Source organism: Amorphotheca resinae (genome assembly GCF_003019875.1).
Source record: "Amorphotheca resinae ATCC 22711 unplaced genomic scaffold M430scaffold_11, whole genome shotgun sequence".
In the NCBI taxonomy this organism is placed as follows: Eukaryota; Fungi; Ascomycota; class Leotiomycetes; order Helotiales; family Amorphothecaceae; genus Amorphotheca; species Amorphotheca resinae.
The window spans coordinates 914,382-931,826 of NW_020194481.1; the positions used below are offsets into that span (position 1 = coordinate 914,382).

Consider the following 17,445-nt stretch of genomic DNA (forward strand, 5'->3'; position numbering starts at 1 on the left):
CCCCCCCCCAAAAAAAAAGACCAACGACGACAACAACAAAAAGCCGCTGCCCCAGTCTCGAAACTCCATCCTTCCAACCTCACTAACCCGGTAAAATTTTGAAATTGGTAGATGGAGGTCAAAGGGAGTAACGGCTACCTGGAGCTCTCTGCGTGCCGAGAGGATTGTCGATGAATAGGTATTTCCACGGATGTCTTGCAATCTTTGGAATTGGTGACCTTTTCACTAGGTATCGGCGGGTAAGCAGAAGAAAGGTTGTGCTGAGTCCTTGACTTTCCACCCATTTGCAGTATGCCATTACCTACCTACGACCCTGGTCGTGCTCATTATGATTCTGGAAGGTCCCGAAAGATAGATATCTTATCAGCTTCGACCCAATCGGCACGCCCCTGAAGCGCGAACTTCTGTAGGTTCCTGAGTGCCCCGCGGCGCATTAAGGTTCGTGATGACCTGCGTCCCCCGCCGGCATTTTGACGGGACTCGCCGATCCTGCTGCCCATTCAAGCGGTCTGGAGGCGGGAACGGGGACTTTCCATTCTTCCTACCAACCACCACTACCAGGAACCCCCCGCGGCACCCAGCAATGATGGCACGGGAGGGCAAGAAGAGGAAGAAAAGGAAGGCGACTGTGGCTTATCGGCTGCTTCAAGATGACCCATGTGATTGGTGAGGGATCGACAACTACTCGTCCAGGGTACCTATCGCACAAAGGCTCACTACCTCAAGACGTTCGGATTTCTATGTACACGAACAAGAGCCATGCACTGTACTGTATGGGCTCCCGCCAAGATCCGAGGCATCCTCCCTCACCTTCTTGATCTGGCTATTGACTCCGTCCTGCTACTGATGCATATACAACCCCCTCTAGCACGTGTGTGTCGTACTGCTACCATATATCATCAGTACTATTATAAGATGCGGTTACCTTCCCATTACCTCTCGATGATCAAGTAGCTTCAACGTCTCTCCAAGCAACCTTTCCCTCCAAATCAAATCGCCACCATGAAGGTTTCTGCCACAGCTCTGTTCTTGACTTCTGCCCTCCCCACAGTCTTGGCTTGGGGCAACCTGGGCCACGAGACGATCGCTTATATTGCCTCGAACTTTGGTCAGTGCTATAGTTCCTAGTTCATTTATCTCCAGCTTCCTGACACATCCATAGTCAGCTCTGAGACAGAGACATATTTCCAAAAAGTTCTCGGAAATACGAGCACTAGCTACTTGGCAGGTGTTGCCACATGGGTGAGTTCCACTTGGTGGAGGAGAAACTTGTGTGGGACTATCTGACAGCTGTTCAGGCGGACACTTATAAATATACCTCTGCCGGCCTTTACTCAAAACCTTACCATTTCATTGATGCTCAAGACGATCCACCATCATCTTGCAATGTTGACTACGACCGTGATTGCGGTTCGAGTGGATGCGTTGTGGCAGCAATCCAGAACTATGTATGGTGACTTTAAAGACGTGAAGACCAACCACTAACGGCATATCTAGACATCTATCATGCAAGACAGCAGCTCGAGTGACTCGGATTTGGACATGGCAGCGAAGGTAAGACTAAAACCGAAGCCCCGAGATTATTGCTGACCTCTTTCTAGTTCCTTGTTCACGTAAGTCGTGAATTTCCTGTGGAACCTTGCCCGAGAACAGGTTGTTTGAAATGCCTCTCCCATTGTCATGGTTCATGGGCATCGACCCTGAAGCACATCATATTGTCTCTAGTCCTTCCTTCATGGTCGAGAAAAAGTATGACATAGGAAAATACTCATTTCGATTCATCCAGTTCATTGGCGATATCCATCAACCACTTCATGATGAGAACCTGGACTATGGCGGAAACGACATCGATGTGAAATTCGGATCCACATCTACCAACCTCCACCACATCTGGGACACCAACATGCCCGAGAAATATGCCGATGGCTACACTCTCGCCGATGCCGAGAACTGGGCCCAGAATCTCACCACGGAAATCAAGACCGGAGCGTACAAGTCCCAGGCCGCAAGCTGGCTCAAGGGTATGAATATCTCGGATCCCGTGGCTTCAAGCATGGGCTGGGCGACCGACAGCAACGCGTACGTCTGCAGCACTGTCATGCCGGACGGCATCTCGCCGCTCGAGAATACGGATCTGTCAGGTGATTACTACACAACAGCCCTCCCAGTGATCCAACTCCAATTTGCCAAGGCTGGATACAGGTCAGTCATCTCGTGAGGATTCTAGGTACCTTCCATGAAACTAACGACTACTCATAGACTCGCTGCTTGGCTGGATCTGATTGCGACTGGCAAAACCGACCTCTAGATTGGGGCGGAGGTGGGCGTGGGACAGGGAGAAAGCTGAGAGATCCAGAATAGAGTAATTTCTAAGCAGCTACTGTAGTAAACACATCGATACCAACTTCTCGTACTCAGCCCAAGTCTCTTTTCGCACTAGGGGTATAGTAATGGAAGTTAAATCCAACCTCAACTGTAGGACTTAGGCTAGCAAACTCCGCATTACCTCTAGGCATGCTTGTATAGTAATGGGAAGAGATTAGGAAAATGGATCTTAGAATACCAAGTAGTAGTGAGACGTGACGGAAAAGTGATTGATACTTAGGTATGATGGTCAGCAGGAGATACCTTAGGTAGGAGGTGAAGCGAGTTGAGAGACGAAAAGGGGTAATTTGCTCCGAGTGACGCTAGGGCCAATTCAGTACTAGCCTCAATATTGGAAATCCTCACGTCACAATCTTGAATCTCTACACAACAACGATACCACAGACAGAACGAACCCAACGCGTCCCAAAGCCAATTCCCGCTTCCAGACTGACCAGATATAGTTGGCTCAGTCACCCCTTCAACATCCACTCTTCGCCCCTCAATTTTATGCAACCAGAGCCTACCGAACTTTCAACACCCGCTCCCACCTTGAACAACTCATCAGAACGTGTCGACGCCTCCCAATATGGCTTTCTCGCAAACCAGCTGCCCTCCGCAGACGCGCGTGTCTCTCCTCTCGATGAGCGCGCAGCATCTGCAGGTCCAGGAGCAGCGCCGGATGAGAGCGGAACGCGCTCACCCGGACGCGCGGAACTGCAAGAGCAATTGGGACGATTGAACTTGGACGATAGCAATGAAACGCGGCCAAAACCCTCCTTCCAGCTGATCTCCGAGTATGAAAACGCTTTGTTGCCATCGACACCTAGAAAGCACAATGAAGGCCCTGGCTTCAAGGTAGTCAAGAAGCAAAGCAGTACGCTCGACGGACCACAGCTTGAGAACTTCCCAAATGGTAATTTTCCCTCCACAAGGCCCTCTACACTTTTGCACAGAGCAATTCTGCTGATTATGGGTGTCTTCTTGGTGGCCATGTGTTCTAATGCTCAGCAGAGGTTTTGACCCATATCTTGTCACACTTACCAGCTTCATCCCTTTCGGCAGTATCTCTTGTTTCTCGTCGATTTTACGGCCTTGTAACGACGCCGCATGCCTGGCGTATTGCGTTTTCGCGGTTCTTTCCGGGCCAAGATGCAGAGAACTATACCACAAGCTCTCAAATAAACCGCCGAGGCTCTGATCAAGAGTCCCGGGAACAGCTCCGATCAGAACAGCGTTTTTTCACTCGATTAACAGCTCTTGCGTCCTGGCGCAGCGAATACATCCTACGAACGAGGCTTTTACGTAGCCTCGAGAAAGGAAAACCTGCTCAGCTCGCCCCTGGCCGTGGTGCTTCTTCTCGATCCAACAGTGCCGCGAATAACGCCAATGCGGTGGTAACATACAACTCGCAGCTGTTTGCTACAATCAATCATATCCATGCTGTATTTGGCACTGGTAAGAAATCGCCACGCTTCATCCATGGCACCGACGAGACTGGAACAGCTTGTACCAGCGATCCTAACATTGGTAAAATCGACAATTGGGGACTTTCTGATCCCCAGGCGCTGCCTCAGTTTGCGGACCTCTTCGTGGGTGACCGACCGTATGGAGATGGTGAAGGGCCAGCAGGCCTTCCAAACTCTATGGATCTTAGTCAACCATTTGGGATGGTATATGGTGAAGGGTTTCCGGGAGGTCAAGCTTACTATCGACCCACCGAAGAAATGCGTGGACGATTTCTTAGTCAACCAACTGACCTCGTCGATCATCAATCTGGCATCCCCAAGATTCCAGGCCTCACCGAAGCAATTTCTGCTGTCTGGATCGCCAAGTCGAGCTCCGTCCCTTCTATGACCGACGGCCTAGTTGGGATCATGACTGGATCAACCCTAGGGATTGTCACTGCGTATTCCTTAGGTGCTGACACTCCTCACGGACGCCGCATCGGTAAAGGCCAACTGACCGCAAAATGGGTACTCAGTCCAGGAGTCCCAATCATCAGCCTCAAAGCTGATGATTCATATAATTCTAAACGAAAGGCTTCTGGTCGAGTTTGGGCAGTCGCTTTGAATGCTCTTGGAGAGGTGTTCTACCTCACGACTACTCCATCTTCCGCTCTTATTGAGAGCAAGGTAGATGAAAGCGATATTACCAGACTCGCTTGGAGTGCTGGCCGCACAGCTTATTGGAACCTTGTCGAGTCCTCTCGCCGCGTTGCACGGGATGACCCATATCATGAGTTCGAGATCCCTGGCAGCTATTCACCGAGATCTTCTTCAAAAAAGATGAGATTATCCAAGGCCCAGATTGGAGCTGAAACATTGGAGATCGAAAAGTTTCTAGGCTATCGTCCATCCCATTTCCGTAAAGTTTGTGAGGGTTGGGACATGCGAAGAAGGTTGGAAGTCGACTTTGCTGGTGATGACGGCAATGGGGCCGGAGAAGGCATATTTGTCATTAAGTGTGGACTTAATGAGGGTGAGCCTGCAGAAATCAGAAGATTCACAAGATGGAAATCTGAGCAGGCCCCTCTTGAGGAGTATCCCTTGCCAAACACCCCGCTAATGGAGCCAAAGACGACAACGATGGCATCATTATTTGGCGGCGGCAGAGTGACCACCTCTGCTAAGACTTCATCGCCAGAACGATCCCAGACGACTTCTTTGTTCGGTGGAAGTACTGTGATTGGCCCTGCTAGGGTAACGCCCGATGAGCGCTCACCGAGCATACCTGGCAGTCCAACCGTCAAAGTTTTGTCCTCTAACTCTCTCGTAGAGGAATGGCGATCGTCAATATTATCCCTCAAGGATCATCCTAGTGTCAAAATCACTACCAGCGCCATTGATATGTCTACGACTGCATTGTCAACTGTTGATGAGGATCCTCTTCGAACCGCAAATGGCACCTCGACAGTCTCATCCCCCTTCGCCACTCCTTCTGGCCGGGGCACTCCCACGACGGCTAATATTCCTGGCGATAGAGGACGATTCCTCGCAATTGGCACGAAAACTGGTGTCGTAGTAATGTGGAACATGCGCGGGCCTCAATCTACAAATGCGTCGTTAGTGAACGAACTGCACCCTGTACGGACCATTTATACAGACTCACCAGAGATATCATGCCTGGCGGTCTCCGCTCTATATGTCGTTCATGGGGGCAATGACGGACTCGTTCAGACATGGGATCCATTGGCCTCGACACTCCAGCCAGTGAGAACCCTCAACTCCCGTTTCTCATCCCGTGCTAGACGTCGATTGGTTCAGGCGGCAGCATCAGTCCACGGCGTTGGCATAAATCTATACGCTGCTGGCGCGATTGCTATTGATCCCGACCCAACTGTCTTGCGTGGCATGGTGTCCTTGGGAACGCATCTTCGCTATTGGGCATACAGCTCCTCGTCAGCAGATCAATACCAAAGCAAAAAGCGTCGCCTTCGTCGGTCCATTGAACGTGGTAGTAACGGAGGCCCCGATCGATTTACCAGTACTGGGAGAGGGGCTCTAATGGATTACATAGCAACCGAACAGGAGGAACTCAAAAACGAAAAAATCCGCAGAGCTCGCGAGGAAGCCAGGCTCCGGGGAAGGTTTGGTGTAGGTTTGGGAGGTCTCAATGAAGAAGAGGCTCTGCGCTACGCCGAGATGATATCCGCAGAGGCTTTCCAAAAAGAGGAGGAGCGCCGCATGAGTGACGCCGACCGCTCCGCTGGGACAGGCGAAACATCCTCTGCGCAAAGTCCTTGGACAAGTGCGACAGTCACACCTGAGGGCAGTGTCCAGGGTCAAATAAGCTCATCAGGTCCAATCAATAATAAGGACGATAACTACGACCACGACCTCGAAGAAGCCATCCGCCTTTCCTTACTAGACGGTGTTGATTCCGGCGGCCATTCGCCCAGAGCAAGCGGAAGCGGCGAGTACAACATCCCTATAACCTACAAGCCCAAGAAATCCCGTCGCTCCGCCTCCTCCTCCCCGTCCACGAGCAAATCCTCCAAATACCGCACCCGAGCCCAAGCGTCAGGGAGCAAGAACCACACCGTAGAAGCAGACGATCTAGATTTCGCTTTGCAGCTAAGCCTCGCCGAGGAGCAGAGCCGGCTAGAGATAGAGAGTGCGATGGCGATGGATCCGCGGGATGATTTCCCGGGCTTGGAACGTCCCATTGTTGGGAAGGGCAAGGGAAGAGCGGATTGAGCATTTTTGTGTGTGCTTTTTGTGCTTGATTGGTTAAGACTCTTCTTTTTTTCAAATAGCGCTTCTATCGTAGTAGATATGCTTTTTACTTCTCCTTGGCCTGATATGCTATGCTATTCTATAGTAGCTAGCTAGCTGGCTTATCTATTAAACCAGATCATCTTGTTTATATCTATATATCTTGCTAGTCGTGAAATATAAATAAAGGGTTAAGCTAAGAGTACCTGCTTTCACGGTACAGTTGAAGGCGGCACTTTACTGTAGACCATTATATGAACTCTATAGAGTTTTTTGTTTTGTCCTTTTTCGATTGTAGGCTATACCTAGTAATACAGAAGTGCATGCGAGGTGATTTTGTACATATATGATCTTGTCTTCCACCAACGTCTCCCAACCCTATCTATCTTCAGTCTGCCCAGCTAGATCCCTCGGATTTGAATCCCGGTTGGCCATTGACCCGATATGGGCTCACTACTTGCGAGTGTATGTGCGTGTTGTATGCGTATCGCAAGGTTTTAGAGTGTTTGAAATCGAGGCTGTCGATTATAAGTTGAGAGACAGTTTCTGAGACAGTTTGAATAGTTCTCAGGTCGAAGGGAAGTTTGGGGATTTTTCTAAGTTTGAAAAGGGCGAAGGTCGTACCACAAATGCAAGAGCGAGTAAATTCAATCAGACCAAGCAAGTTCCAGGCTTCTGGAGGGGAGCCACGCATAAGATAGAGTGATACCTAGTCAATAATGAAGATCTATAAATCTATTCACCTAGGTATCTTTAATTTTATTTAATACTCTTCGATTTTGGTTTTGACAGGGCCACCGCTCAGTTACTCTCACCCTTAGGCCAAAGACGACGGCCACATTCATGATCCCTATAGAGGGTGGCGGTGTCCAAAACGCTGCCGTTGGCGCTGTTGATGAACTCGTGCGTCAGGTGAGTGCAGTTGTGGAAGGTGAGCTTGCTCCACTGGATAGCAAGCAGAGTCAGCGAGTGATTGTGGAAGGGAATGGGGATGGGAATTGGCATTAATTGAGGGGTGGGGGAAGGAGGGGGGGGGGGGGGGGTACGTACTCCGTAGATACCGTCGTCGGTCGAGAGACCGTAGCGATGGTAAGGTTGTAGCGGGTATGTAAAGCTATCGAGACCACTGTGGCTGAGATCAGTAATTGTAATTTGGACAAGGATATTGGGAAAGAGTGTTGCTAGGCATGAAGCACCCTGGTTTTCATGGTATGACAGGAGAGCAAGGCTTGCCTCTCATGAAAGAGAATAGCCTTGGAAGAGACCAATCGCTGTCTGGGGATTCTTACTCGTAATGTCCAGCTGCGCCATTGGTAATATACCACGGTGAAGAGGGGTTGTTCAATTCGTTAGGATCGATGGTGCCGTTCTTGATGGGAGCATTTCTCTCGTAGACTGTTATTCAGAGTTAGCGGTAAAAGTTTGTTTGAAAAGAATATTGAAACATGCTCCTCAGATCATAAGAGATCATAAGAGATATTCATAGGGCATGAGTACAAATTTATTTGCTGAGGGGTTACTGACCATGGAAATGTCCACTCAAGACCTATAGTTCATTAGACATTGATCTTTACAAATATATGAATAATCCGAGCATGAGTATAACTCAGAGCCCCGAGATTCAGTCTTAGAGGTGCTTACCAAGTCGACATTGTTTTGGATGAACACAGACTCGAAGGCCTCCTGGCAAGCAGTGCAGATAGATCCTGACGAGTACCAAGGTCGGTGGCCAGCACTGATTAAAGTTAAGAACGTGGCCGAGAAATTAGGAGTAAGAGACGTACACAACTACCCAAGGGGTCTTGGAACGATCGACCTTGGCAAGATCAGCAGCGATCCATTTGGCCTGAGCATCGGCGACGGCGAAGGGGCCAGAGTCCTCAGATCCCCCTTCCGGAGAGTCTGGAGCGATAAGTCCATGCCCAAGATCTGTCTCTGTATCGTACTGCACAAAATGCGTCATTCCGTAATCGAATGAGTACCAGAAGTTCCCAACTCCACCAGACTCGTCGCTGGGCATACGAAAATGGTTAATGAATCCGGTGAAGTTGGTTTGGCCGGGCATACAGATGCTTGCAGTGTAGCCCCCAGTGCCGCCATTGTCACAGTTGGCTTCATGGTTTCCAGGACCAACCATCCACGGTTTGGAGGTCGTGATTGGAGTCATCTCGTCATAGAATTCATTGAGAATGGACTCGTAGACTTTATAACCGTCCTCAATTGTGGTGTTTGGTTCGAATCCTTGGATCTCCTCCTTTAGCCAGTAGTCCGCGTAGGCAAGATCTCCAGCTATAGAAGATCAGTAGCGATTCAAATAGTTTAAAAGAGCAAAACATACGATGCCACAGGAATTCAAAGTCGTGAACAGCGGCCGTCAAGGACTGGATTGTGTTGTTCTCTCCGGGAGCAAGAATGTTGTTCGGGGAGACTCCTTTTCCAGCGGACGTGTATAAACCCTCGGGTCCCATCGTCCCCATATCAACGACGACAGCTATCGAATATGGATCAAAGTCACCAGCCGGCTTGCTCGTCTTGAACTTATATGGGCCAGCTGATGTATCGTTCTTCATCAAGGACGTTGGCAAGTAATAGTACCAGGTATCAGGTTTGAGTCCCGTGATCTTGACATGGTTGTTGTATGTCAAGGAGGTGTTATACGTGACGGAGACGTCCGACGTAGCCCAGTTCGTCAACGCGAAGGGTGACTCTCCGTAGAGCACGGTAGGACGATCGATTTTAGAGAAAGTGTTCCATGAAACTGTCATGCCAGTACTGCCAGCATATGCAATGCGCGTCTGGGAGTTGATGGAGGAGTTGGAGACCAAGCCATGGACGTGGGAAACGAAGGTTATGCCTGCTGCAAGGACAGGGAAACAACTGAATTGACGCATCTCTGCTGGATGAATAGTAAAGGAATGAAAATCAAATTCAAGCCAGTCTAAACACTAACCCAATAGATGCAGCACTACTGTTGAGAGACAACAGAGGCAGAGAGCTACAGATCGACAATACTCTGGAGAAGGAGGCTATCTCGAGGTTCAGGGCCCAGCCTTATATTCTCTTGGTAGGGGAACTCCGAATACGAGCATCGCATCAGCAACAGGGAGAGAGCTTCTGGCCTTTCTACTGTTCTTCCCTAACTAGCCTTGTTGACACTTGACACTTGAGCTTATGCTTGAAATACAGGGGATATTTGTGGGTGGAGTAGTTGGTGCTGTATCCATGTTGGGAGGGGGAACCCGGGACCCAGAGGAATACTCATTCCTCTCTACCCCACGTGGCCGACAGTATTGCTATGAGAGGTGGGGGACTCCGGACATTAATAAATCAAGTACGCTGTATACAGCAAGGTAGATGGCATTCGGCATTATAATATTTCCGTATACAGGGGCAATAATAAGCCAACCAACCAGAAGTAATAAGAAATGGAGCGGATACAAGGAGGAGAAAGAGAAGAGAAAAGAGGCTCAAGGAGAGACGGGAGAAGTGAGAAGTGCAACTTAACGCCGGAAACACTTTGATAAGCGAGTACAGCAACAGGTCAACGTCCACCATCATCCATCATCCATCACTTATAACCGAACACGATCATCGAACCAGCAAGTCATGTCATGGCAATACAGAGGATTTTGCTTCTCTTGCTTTAACTGCATTTTTGCTATTCGGGGATGTACCCAGACCTACCCTTCCAGCATGGTCGAGATCAAGTGACCGTCGACGACTGTTAAGCTTCACTTCTTGAAGGCCGTCTGCTACCAGGCACAAAGCGGCATATATATACATCATATCTTCACTCGGGACACAATTCAATCAGATTCACGACCTCATCTATATTCTATGCATTATTCGCAATCCGTACAATCAACCTACCCGGTAAAACAAAGTAGTCCTTTGCGCCACTAGGAGTCTCACAGTTCCTTTAACTTTCTCCTTCGCTCTTTCTGTACATCGAGAGCCCTTTCCGCAAGCGCTTTCCCCCTCAATCTCTATGCGAGAACAAGCAGCCCCGATCGGGAAGGGACGTACGTGTATAAAGGCAGTCAATAAGTAGCACTGTTGTCCTGACTCTCGACTCTTCTCTCATCATTGTCTTCGTCTCGCACTCAACCCAGCTCAAGTGAACAGAAGCCAACCCTCTGTACCGAGTCTCAAACCATCAATCCGAGCTCCAGACATCGTCTCTCCATTTCCTCCAAATTCCACAAGAACGAATATTCTGAGACTCCCCCCACGTCATCCTCAAGAAAATGACACAAATGGACACCCCAAAGCCGGATACCCCAGAGCCGGACTCCCCAAAGCCGGACCCTCTCGACCTGCCACCGATGACCGACCCTACAGCTGAAGGTTCGTTCCCATCCTCTACCACCTCCCACGTTACCAGACTTCTAACATATTCGCACAGGACTCGATGATAGCAGCCCCATCACCAAAACCAGCCCCGGCATCGAAACCTCCAAGGAGGAGGACTCATTGACCGCTAAGCTCGTCGAAGGCTCTTTCTCCTCCGGCTCCGAGGATGTAGATGATATAGTCGATGCCAAAAAAGCTGTCTCTCCTCTTGTTCCCGAGATAGTGCCGACTGCCGGCTTCTCTCAATTCAGTGTGTCTTGTTGTTCCTCTCATTAACTCCTTCTTTCACAATACGGAGGTCGTATCTGCATTCAAAGCTGACGATGATGCAGGTCGACACAGCCCTCAGAAGAAGAAGGGTTCCTCCTCTGTTGGATCTGTTGGTGGACCTATCGGCAGTGGACGACCTGTCGCCAGTGGATCCGGAGATGGCAGTACGGTGACGAAGTCTGACTCTGATGCCAATGTCGACGACAAGAATTAGGGGGCTGGCAAGGGTGGAGCTGACAGCTTGAAGGACGAGGCACGGTCGTGCTAGCAGACATGCAGACAGGACGGGTTCTAAGTTTACACGAGAAAGTTTGGTATGGTATTAATTATGGCGTTGATTATTACTGGCACAATTGCAAGGAGCGAACAGAAGCGGAATAATACATCGATTTTTGCTGAATCGGGATTTGTGTCCTATCATAAAGTACAAAAGAAAGTGATTCTTGTGATCACTAGTAATCCGCCAGACGCCCCTCCATGCACGAGATTTGAGATGCCCTCACGATTGTCCAAACTCCCAAAACAATGCAGTTTCCCTTACTCATCATCCATGCCATCTACATCGATAGCATCCGGATTAGCAGCCACGACTGGCTCCTTGATATTTCCCCCTTGGGGTCCCGTACTCGCCGGAACAAACCCAGCAGGAGCTCTTGCCTCCCGCTCCAAAGCTGCCATGGCGTCCGCACTCTTTTCACCATTCTCGCCATCTGCCTGCTGTTGGCTTCGAGCGAGTGCTTGCGAGGCGATAAAGTTGACATCAGTATTATACTGAGCCTGAACACTCCTCTTGATACGAAGCATTTCCTTGAACGTATCCTCATTACCATGCTGGACTTCGAAAGCCTCCCATTTCTGCCAGAAAGATGGGGTGGTGCGGGGGTCGCAGAATTGTGATGCATGCCCATAGATAGCTCTTGCACGGTCGATCTCCCCAAGTCTCTTCTCCATCTCGGCAAACTTCAAACACATATCCCTTGCTTCATCGTCTGGCAATGTTGCAATGGCTCTCTCGTAGATAGGTCTTGTCGATGGAAGGCCAAAGTTCGACGCAGACTTGGTGATATAGAAGTTGAACATCTCTGCGCGGTCGTCGTCCGAGACAGCACGAGTTGCTCGCTCGTAGATTCGCATTGCATGTCTTGCGAGCCCCCTGTCTTCTTCAAGATTTCCATACATCAAATACAAGACCTTAGCAAACTTCGGCGGGCACCCTTCAATTGCTTGCTCAAATAAGTCTCGCAATCGCTCAATACTAATCCTTCGATCAACGGCCTTGCTCAGGTACAAGTTCCAGAGCTCAAATGCCACAGGATAGCTGAAAAGATCAAGACCTCTTTCGTAGATTGTGAAAGACTCTTCAAAGTATTTGTTCTCCTCGAGAAGATTGGCGTAATTAACGACGGTCTGGGGCGTCGCAATTCGCAGTTCAAATATCCTCTCATATATCTTCTTCGTTTCTTCTAGGGTGCTGACACTTTCGACAAGATCGACATAGAAACTCCATAACTTCCAGCTTTTGTGTACTCGTTGCTGTGGGGAAAGAGTTTCATCGAAGTAGTCGACGGTCGAGCGTTTGGGGGCTTGAACTGCTTTGGCCATGATCTTCACGGCTTCGTCGAAGTTTTCATTCCTCAACTCCATCTCCGCCCATTCGATCCACATATCAGCCAGCTCAGCTACTGATTTGAAGGGGACCTTCACAGCTTTCTCCATGATGACCCTGGCGTTTCGTAAATCACCCCCTTTCTCGTAGAACTTGGCATAATTAGCCCATAACTCGTGGAATTGGCCTACAGCTTTCTTCGGCTGTACAGCGGCAATCGCATCAGTGTATGTCTTGACCACCTCCTTCTTATTATCACCCCATAATCCGACGCGAACATTCCACTCCGGAACATTATTGGGATTTTGTCGAAGTAGGACATCGTTGATCAGGAAAGGACGCCGGTCCATCAACTGCTCGAATCTCATCATCCGAATGTCCAGGTCAAAGTCGGCACTTTCATCAACAACACCCTTCTCTGAGCGTACTGCAGCTTCTTCCATCAAAGCTCCGGTGATTGCCTCTTCAAACTCGACATATGAATCAAAAACAAGAGTGAAATCCCGAACTGTCATGACTGTCGTAATGCCTTCCTCGAACACATCTCGCGCTCTTTCAAAGCTTCCCCTTTTAATCCAGTACGTTGCCAACCCAGACCACAACTTCCCCCTTTGGTCCGCAAATCTTTCGATGCCACTGCGAATGGTTCTCTCCACATCAATGCCTACATCATCCCCGGTCTTGACTTCTTTAGCGTGCTCGACTAGAAGGTCAACCATTTCACTCCAAAGCTGATAGTGACTCTTGCCATTCTTGCTTCGAAATTTCGGGTTGTTCAGGATATTCATGTACTGCTGGACAGCTTCTGTGTAGTGACCCATCTCAACCAGCAGCTCTATGAAATCCTCAGCATCTTCAGGGTGTACCTGCATGAAGCGTCGCCATATCACGACCGCCGTCTGTCCCGAAGCCGAATTTGCGAATGGTCGGTACAGCGCCCAAATTCGGTTGTGCTGAGTGATAGGCAAGGCTCGCAGAGCTCGGTCAAAGGTTCGACGCGTGAAGGTTACAAGAGGCTGGAGAAGAAGAAAGGACAGGTACATTTCCCATATTCGCGGCATCTTGTTGAGTAGGATCAGTGCGCGTTCGAAGAGCGAGTTGACCTTCGCATATTCGGCCTTGAAGATAGCGGGATTCAACTTTCCCAGATGCTTCATCCTCAGATTCAAATACTACGTGGTATTAGCTAATGGCCTAGCAATACACTGAGGTTGAGAGGGACTGGGATATACCATCTTCCATAGTTTATATGACCGTGGCAGCTGCCGGGTAGCTCTTTCCAAGACATAAGCTTGCTCGTGAAGGTTTCCATGTTGAAACTTAAACTCGATATATGCCAGCCAAGGCCTGATGGTCCCAGGGTGGCGCAGGATATCTTGCTCGTAGACTGTGTCTTCTTCGGACTGGAGAGTGATCAGCTTGGATTACATGACTTCAGCGGTTACTTAGACTTACTATGAGGTAGAGGTCAGGCTTTCCTCTGGAGAGCTTCGACTGCGAGACGCTGGCAGCGGCCATTGTGGGCAAAAGCTCACCTGGCATGCTCTGCCAACCTCGAGATACCGATTAGACAATGCGAGAGAACGATGAGGCGAGCAGGAAAGCGGGAGCGAACCACATCTCCTCTGGCTGCGTCGCGAGTCGCGGACGGAGTTTTACCTTGGACATGCGGTTTTTAGTATGGATACCTGGTTCGCAAGGCAGAACAAAGATATGAGGCAGCAACACCGCCGCAGCCCTGTCCGACAGGTCGACGTACTACGAAGAGGATTGGGGGAGCTTGTTAATCAACGTTTATCTGAGCCACCTCGAAAATAACTACGAATCCAATTTTTCCCTATTCCCACATCCTTTTCCGAATACTACTTGTCTCAGCCTGCATTTGTGAATGCGATTTTGAGCGCTCTTTCCCACTTAATTCTGGTCGGCCGCAGTCAAGATGTCCGGAGCTGGGGTAAGATGGAAGCTCTACATACTATGGTCTAAACTGACTATCATGTAGAACCGGGAAGCCGTCTTCCCAACCCGACAATCTTTGGGATTGATGAAGTCTAAGCTGAAGGGAGCTCAGACAGGCCATGATCTATTGAAGAGAAAGAGTGAAGCGCTTACCAAGTCGGTCTTTATTCCTCCAATGCAAGTGATTCCCAAGCTAACACAAGCTCCTATAGACGTTTCAGAGGTATTTCACATCACCATGACCATGCAGAATCCCAATTCTCACTCATATTCAGAAATAACTAGACGAATTGACGAGGCGAAGCGCAAGATGGGGAGGGTGATGCAGATTGCCGCATTCTCTCTGGCGGAAGTGACCTACGCGGTCGGTGGAGACATTGGCTACCAGGTGCAGGAATCGGCGAAGTCGGCTCGGTTTAGGATACGGACGAAGCAGGAGAACGTCTCTGGTGTCTTCCTACCCGCATTTGAGAGCTTCACCACGGAGGGCAACAATGACTTTGGGTTGACTGGTCTAGGGAAGGGTGGGCAGCAAGTGCAGAGGTGCCGGGAAACATATGCAAGAGCTGTGGAGACTCTAGTTGAGCTTGCGAGTCTGCAGGTAGGACCTTTTGAACGAGCACTTGGAGTTCGACTGACTTGAATAGACTGCTTTTGTTATCTTGGATGAGGTCATTAAGGTCGTCAACAGGAGAGGTAAGCTCTGTCTATTCCTTGCATGACTTCTGATGCTAACTGTCACAGTGAACGCCATGTTAGTCTTCCTGATCATACCCACAAGTTTCCACTGACAAATGATAGCGAGCACGTTATTATACCACGCACAGAAAACACCATCAAATGTATGGATTCCAGCAAAGTGTTACAGTATGGAGGTTAATCACTCGCAGATATCAATTCCGAACTCGACGAGTTGGACAGAGAAGAATTCTTCCGATTAAAGAAGGCAAATTTCACCTGCCCCGATGCATCATTAAATCACGAGCCTAGCTAATACCCGCAACAGGTCCAGAACAAGAAGCAGAGAGATAATGCTCAACAAGATGCAGAGATGTTGGCGAAGAGAGAAGCAGCAGCAGAGCAAGAGAAGCAAGAGAGTGATAAGGAGAATGCTGAGAGTACCCCCGATATATTAGGTGAACAGGAGGATGAGGATGTCATCTTCTGATCTATGGACATGGGTTTTCTGCACTATTCTGGCTTTGGAGGACTTGAATTCTTTAGGTATGTAGGATTAGCGAGTATATATAAGGTCCAGCATCAATTTTTCCTATCCTACAATACGGTAAAGGTAGCAACAAACGCCTTACTGTCTCTGGTACGTAACCTTCATGATCTGACTGCCATCACCCAACGCCATACCAGCCGTATTTTCCTTCGCACTAATAGCACCCGTCTCGGCCTCGTACTCAATGAAAGCAATCCCCTTCCTACCCGGCACCAATCGAACCTCCCTGAATCCCTCAAACCTACCAAAGATGGCCGTCAACGCATCGATATCATAACCATCAGGCAAGTTCTGCACGAAAAGAATCTTGTTCGGCGGCAGGTATTCATCAGGGATAACAGCCGCACCGGCCGGATTGGAAGACTTGAGACCCGCGCCACGGGTGGCCTTGATGGGCCGTGCTGCAGCGTCGGGCGCGCCCACGGCTGCAGATCTGAGGCGCTTCTGCTCCTCTGCTGCCTCGGCAGCTTTCTTCTTGTCTGTTACGCCACCACACCGTTAGCCTGCAATCCTCACAATCGCCAAGTGAGCGGGCGCACGCAGCAGCAGCAGCAGCAGCAGCAGCAAAGCTCGAGCCCAAGGGACAAAGACACAAAAAGAAAGAAAATAGAGCAGAACAACGCACCCTTCTCCGCCAGACGACGGCGCTTATGGCTCTCGAACTCGTCGTCATTGCCCGAGCGCTTGACAGTCGCGTCACTCTTAGTCCGCGCGAAAGCTATCTGCATAGGTTTCTCAAAGAGCTCGAAGCCCTGGATATCATCGAGGGCCTTCTGAGCACTCTCGACATCGGCGAACACGATGAATGCCTGGCCCTTCGCCTTCAGGTTCGTCTTGGCCACGATGTCGATGATCTCGCCATATTCGGAGAAGAGCTCGCGCAGAGCCTCGACCAGCTGCGGGATCTTGATCCGCTCTTCGAGGTTGCGCACGTACAGTCTAGGGCAGCGTTAGCGCGTGTACGTGTCGGAGTGCAATGACACGTACGTTGCGTTTGGTGGGGGGTTGCTGTTGGACATGCTGAGTTGGGAAGTTGGAATGGATATGGATTAGATGAGGTTGCGGAAACTCGAAAATAAAGAGGCTCAGCCTTGCGGTTTGCGACTTTGTGCCTTGTAATCTAGGCATGACTCCTACTCATCAAAAAGGGGTACGCAAGAGGCGTAACACTCTTGAAATTGTTCTTGAAATACAAAACCGAGACTTTCCTATTACTTATATTTTTCTATTAAAACTACATTTAGACAAGCTTTTGCTAATGTTCGCTTTGATAACCATCAGTAGGTATCTATCTACCTCAGGTATTTCAACAGGCACGGATCAGGCCAAGTAAAATCGACTTCTTATCTCCCCTGACCATAGGTACCAGCAACTTTCAATCAGGACATTATTGATCTCGCAAACCTAATTAGTATATGTTTGTCTAACTCGACTATATCAGGATGCCA

At 49.4% G+C, this 17,445-nt stretch overlaps 7 protein-coding genes across 7 annotated transcripts; 4 read left to right on the top strand and 3 right to left on the bottom strand.

Annotated features, from left to right (window-relative positions):
• Positions 1 to 558: 558 nt before the first annotated feature.
• Positions 559 to 2,535, top strand: M430DRAFT_37012 (hypothetical protein). Its single transcript, XM_024867037.1, has 7 exons — positions 559 to 1,108; positions 1,163 to 1,242; positions 1,299 to 1,448; positions 1,498 to 1,554; positions 1,602 to 1,613; positions 1,787 to 2,202; positions 2,260 to 2,535. The coding sequence occupies exons 1-7, from the start codon at positions 1,003 to 1,005 to the stop codon at positions 2,306 to 2,308; spliced, it is 870 nt and encodes a 289-aa protein (XP_024717994.1). The 5' UTR covers positions 559 to 1,002; the 3' UTR covers positions 2,309 to 2,535.
• Positions 2,536 to 2,874: 339 nt separating this feature from the next.
• M430DRAFT_107818 (hypothetical protein) lies at positions 2,875 to 6,563 on the top strand (the record flags this gene model as incomplete). Its single annotated transcript, XM_024861180.1, has 2 exons — positions 2,875 to 3,280; positions 3,376 to 6,563. 2 exons carry the CDS (start codon positions 2,875 to 2,877, stop codon positions 6,561 to 6,563), a joined length of 3,594 nt encoding a protein of 1,197 aa, XP_024717995.1.
• A 758-nt stretch (positions 6,564 to 7,321) lies between these two features.
• Positions 7,322 to 9,544, bottom strand: M430DRAFT_146058 (hypothetical protein). The gene is made up of 7 exons (XM_024862986.1): positions 8,920 to 9,544; positions 8,366 to 8,870; positions 8,223 to 8,316; positions 8,106 to 8,127; positions 7,871 to 7,976; positions 7,632 to 7,707; positions 7,322 to 7,526 (listed from the first exon to the last, which is right to left on the bottom strand). The coding sequence occupies exons 1-7, from the start codon at positions 9,470 to 9,472 to the stop codon at positions 7,383 to 7,385; spliced, it is 1,500 nt and encodes a 499-aa protein (XP_024717996.1). The 5' UTR covers positions 9,473 to 9,544; the 3' UTR covers positions 7,322 to 7,382.
• A 1,284-nt stretch (positions 9,545 to 10,828) lies between these two features.
• M430DRAFT_44950 (hypothetical protein) lies at positions 10,829 to 11,580 on the top strand (the record flags this gene model as incomplete). Its single annotated transcript, XM_024867732.1, has 3 exons — positions 10,829 to 10,928; positions 10,987 to 11,184; positions 11,267 to 11,580. The coding sequence occupies 3 exons, from the start codon at positions 10,829 to 10,831 to the stop codon at positions 11,416 to 11,418; spliced, it is 450 nt and encodes a 149-aa protein (XP_024717997.1). The 3' UTR covers positions 11,419 to 11,580.
• Positions 11,581 to 11,741: 161 nt separating this feature from the next.
• On the bottom strand, positions 11,742 to 14,328 carry M430DRAFT_30704 (hypothetical protein; the record flags this gene model as incomplete). Its single annotated transcript, XM_024865970.1, has 3 exons — positions 11,742 to 13,982; positions 14,043 to 14,213; positions 14,266 to 14,328. 3 exons carry the CDS (start codon positions 14,326 to 14,328, stop codon positions 11,742 to 11,744), a joined length of 2,475 nt encoding a protein of 824 aa, XP_024717998.1.
• Positions 14,329 to 14,572: 244 nt separating this feature from the next.
• Positions 14,573 to 16,106, top strand: M430DRAFT_69266 (hypothetical protein). The gene is made up of 9 exons (XM_024869416.1): positions 14,573 to 14,764; positions 14,813 to 14,925; positions 14,982 to 14,992; positions 15,045 to 15,370; positions 15,417 to 15,465; positions 15,514 to 15,523; positions 15,571 to 15,611; positions 15,660 to 15,715; positions 15,776 to 16,106. The coding sequence occupies exons 1-9, from the start codon at positions 14,750 to 14,752 to the stop codon at positions 15,935 to 15,937; spliced, it is 783 nt and encodes a 260-aa protein (XP_024717999.1). The 5' UTR covers positions 14,573 to 14,749; the 3' UTR covers positions 15,938 to 16,106.
• On the bottom strand, positions 15,795 to 17,046 carry M430DRAFT_179541 (hypothetical protein). Its single transcript, XM_024863769.1, has 3 exons — positions 16,985 to 17,046; positions 16,623 to 16,936; positions 15,795 to 16,476 (listed from the first exon to the last, which is right to left on the bottom strand). The coding sequence occupies exons 1-3, from the start codon at positions 17,014 to 17,016 to the stop codon at positions 16,076 to 16,078; spliced, it is 747 nt and encodes a 248-aa protein (XP_024718000.1). The 5' UTR covers positions 17,017 to 17,046; the 3' UTR covers positions 15,795 to 16,075.
• Between the last annotated feature and the right edge of the window lie 399 nt (positions 17,047 to 17,445).

Excerpts from the sequence above, each read along its gene's own strand:
- M430DRAFT_37012 (XM_024867037.1), top strand. The coding sequence starts at position 1,003 with ATGAAGGTTTCTGCCACAGCTCTGTTCTTGACTTCTGCCCTCCCCACA. Across the intron at positions 1,243-1,298 it reads TGGCAGGTGTTGCCACATGG|GCGGACACTTATAAATATAC; the intron begins GTGAGTTCCACT and ends ACAGCTGTTCAG. Across the intron at positions 1,449-1,497 it reads TGGCAGCAATCCAGAACTAT|ACATCTATCATGCAAGACAG; the intron begins GTATGGTGACTT and ends CGGCATATCTAG.
- M430DRAFT_146058 (XM_024862986.1), bottom strand. The coding sequence starts at position 9,472 with ATGCGTCAATTCAGTTGTTTCCCTGTCCTTGCAGCAGGCATAACCTTC. Across the intron at positions 8,871-8,919 it reads CTTTGAATTCCTGTGGCATC|CTGGAGATCTTGCCTACGCG; the intron begins GTATGTTTTGCT and ends GATCTTCTATAG. Across the intron at positions 7,527-7,631 it reads CCGACGACGGTATCTACGGA|TGGAGCAAGCTCACCTTCCA; the intron begins GTACGTACCCCC and ends CTTGCTATCCAG.
- M430DRAFT_69266 (XM_024869416.1), top strand. Across the intron at positions 15,371-15,416 it reads TTGAGCTTGCGAGTCTGCAG|ACTGCTTTTGTTATCTTGGA; the intron begins GTAGGACCTTTT and ends TGACTTGAATAG. Across the intron at positions 15,716-15,775 it reads AATTCTTCCGATTAAAGAAG|GTCCAGAACAAGAAGCAGAG; the intron begins GCAAATTTCACC and ends TACCCGCAACAG.
- M430DRAFT_179541 (XM_024863769.1), bottom strand. The coding sequence starts at position 17,016 with ATGTCCAACAGCAACCCCCCACCAAACGCAAC. Across the intron at positions 16,937-16,984 it reads AACCCCCCACCAAACGCAAC|ACTGTACGTGCGCAACCTCG; the intron begins GTACGTGTCATT and ends ACGCTGCCCTAG. Across the intron at positions 16,477-16,622 it reads CCGTCGTCTGGCGGAGAAGG|ACAAGAAGAAAGCTGCCGAG; the intron begins GTGCGTTGTTCT and ends GTGGCGTAACAG.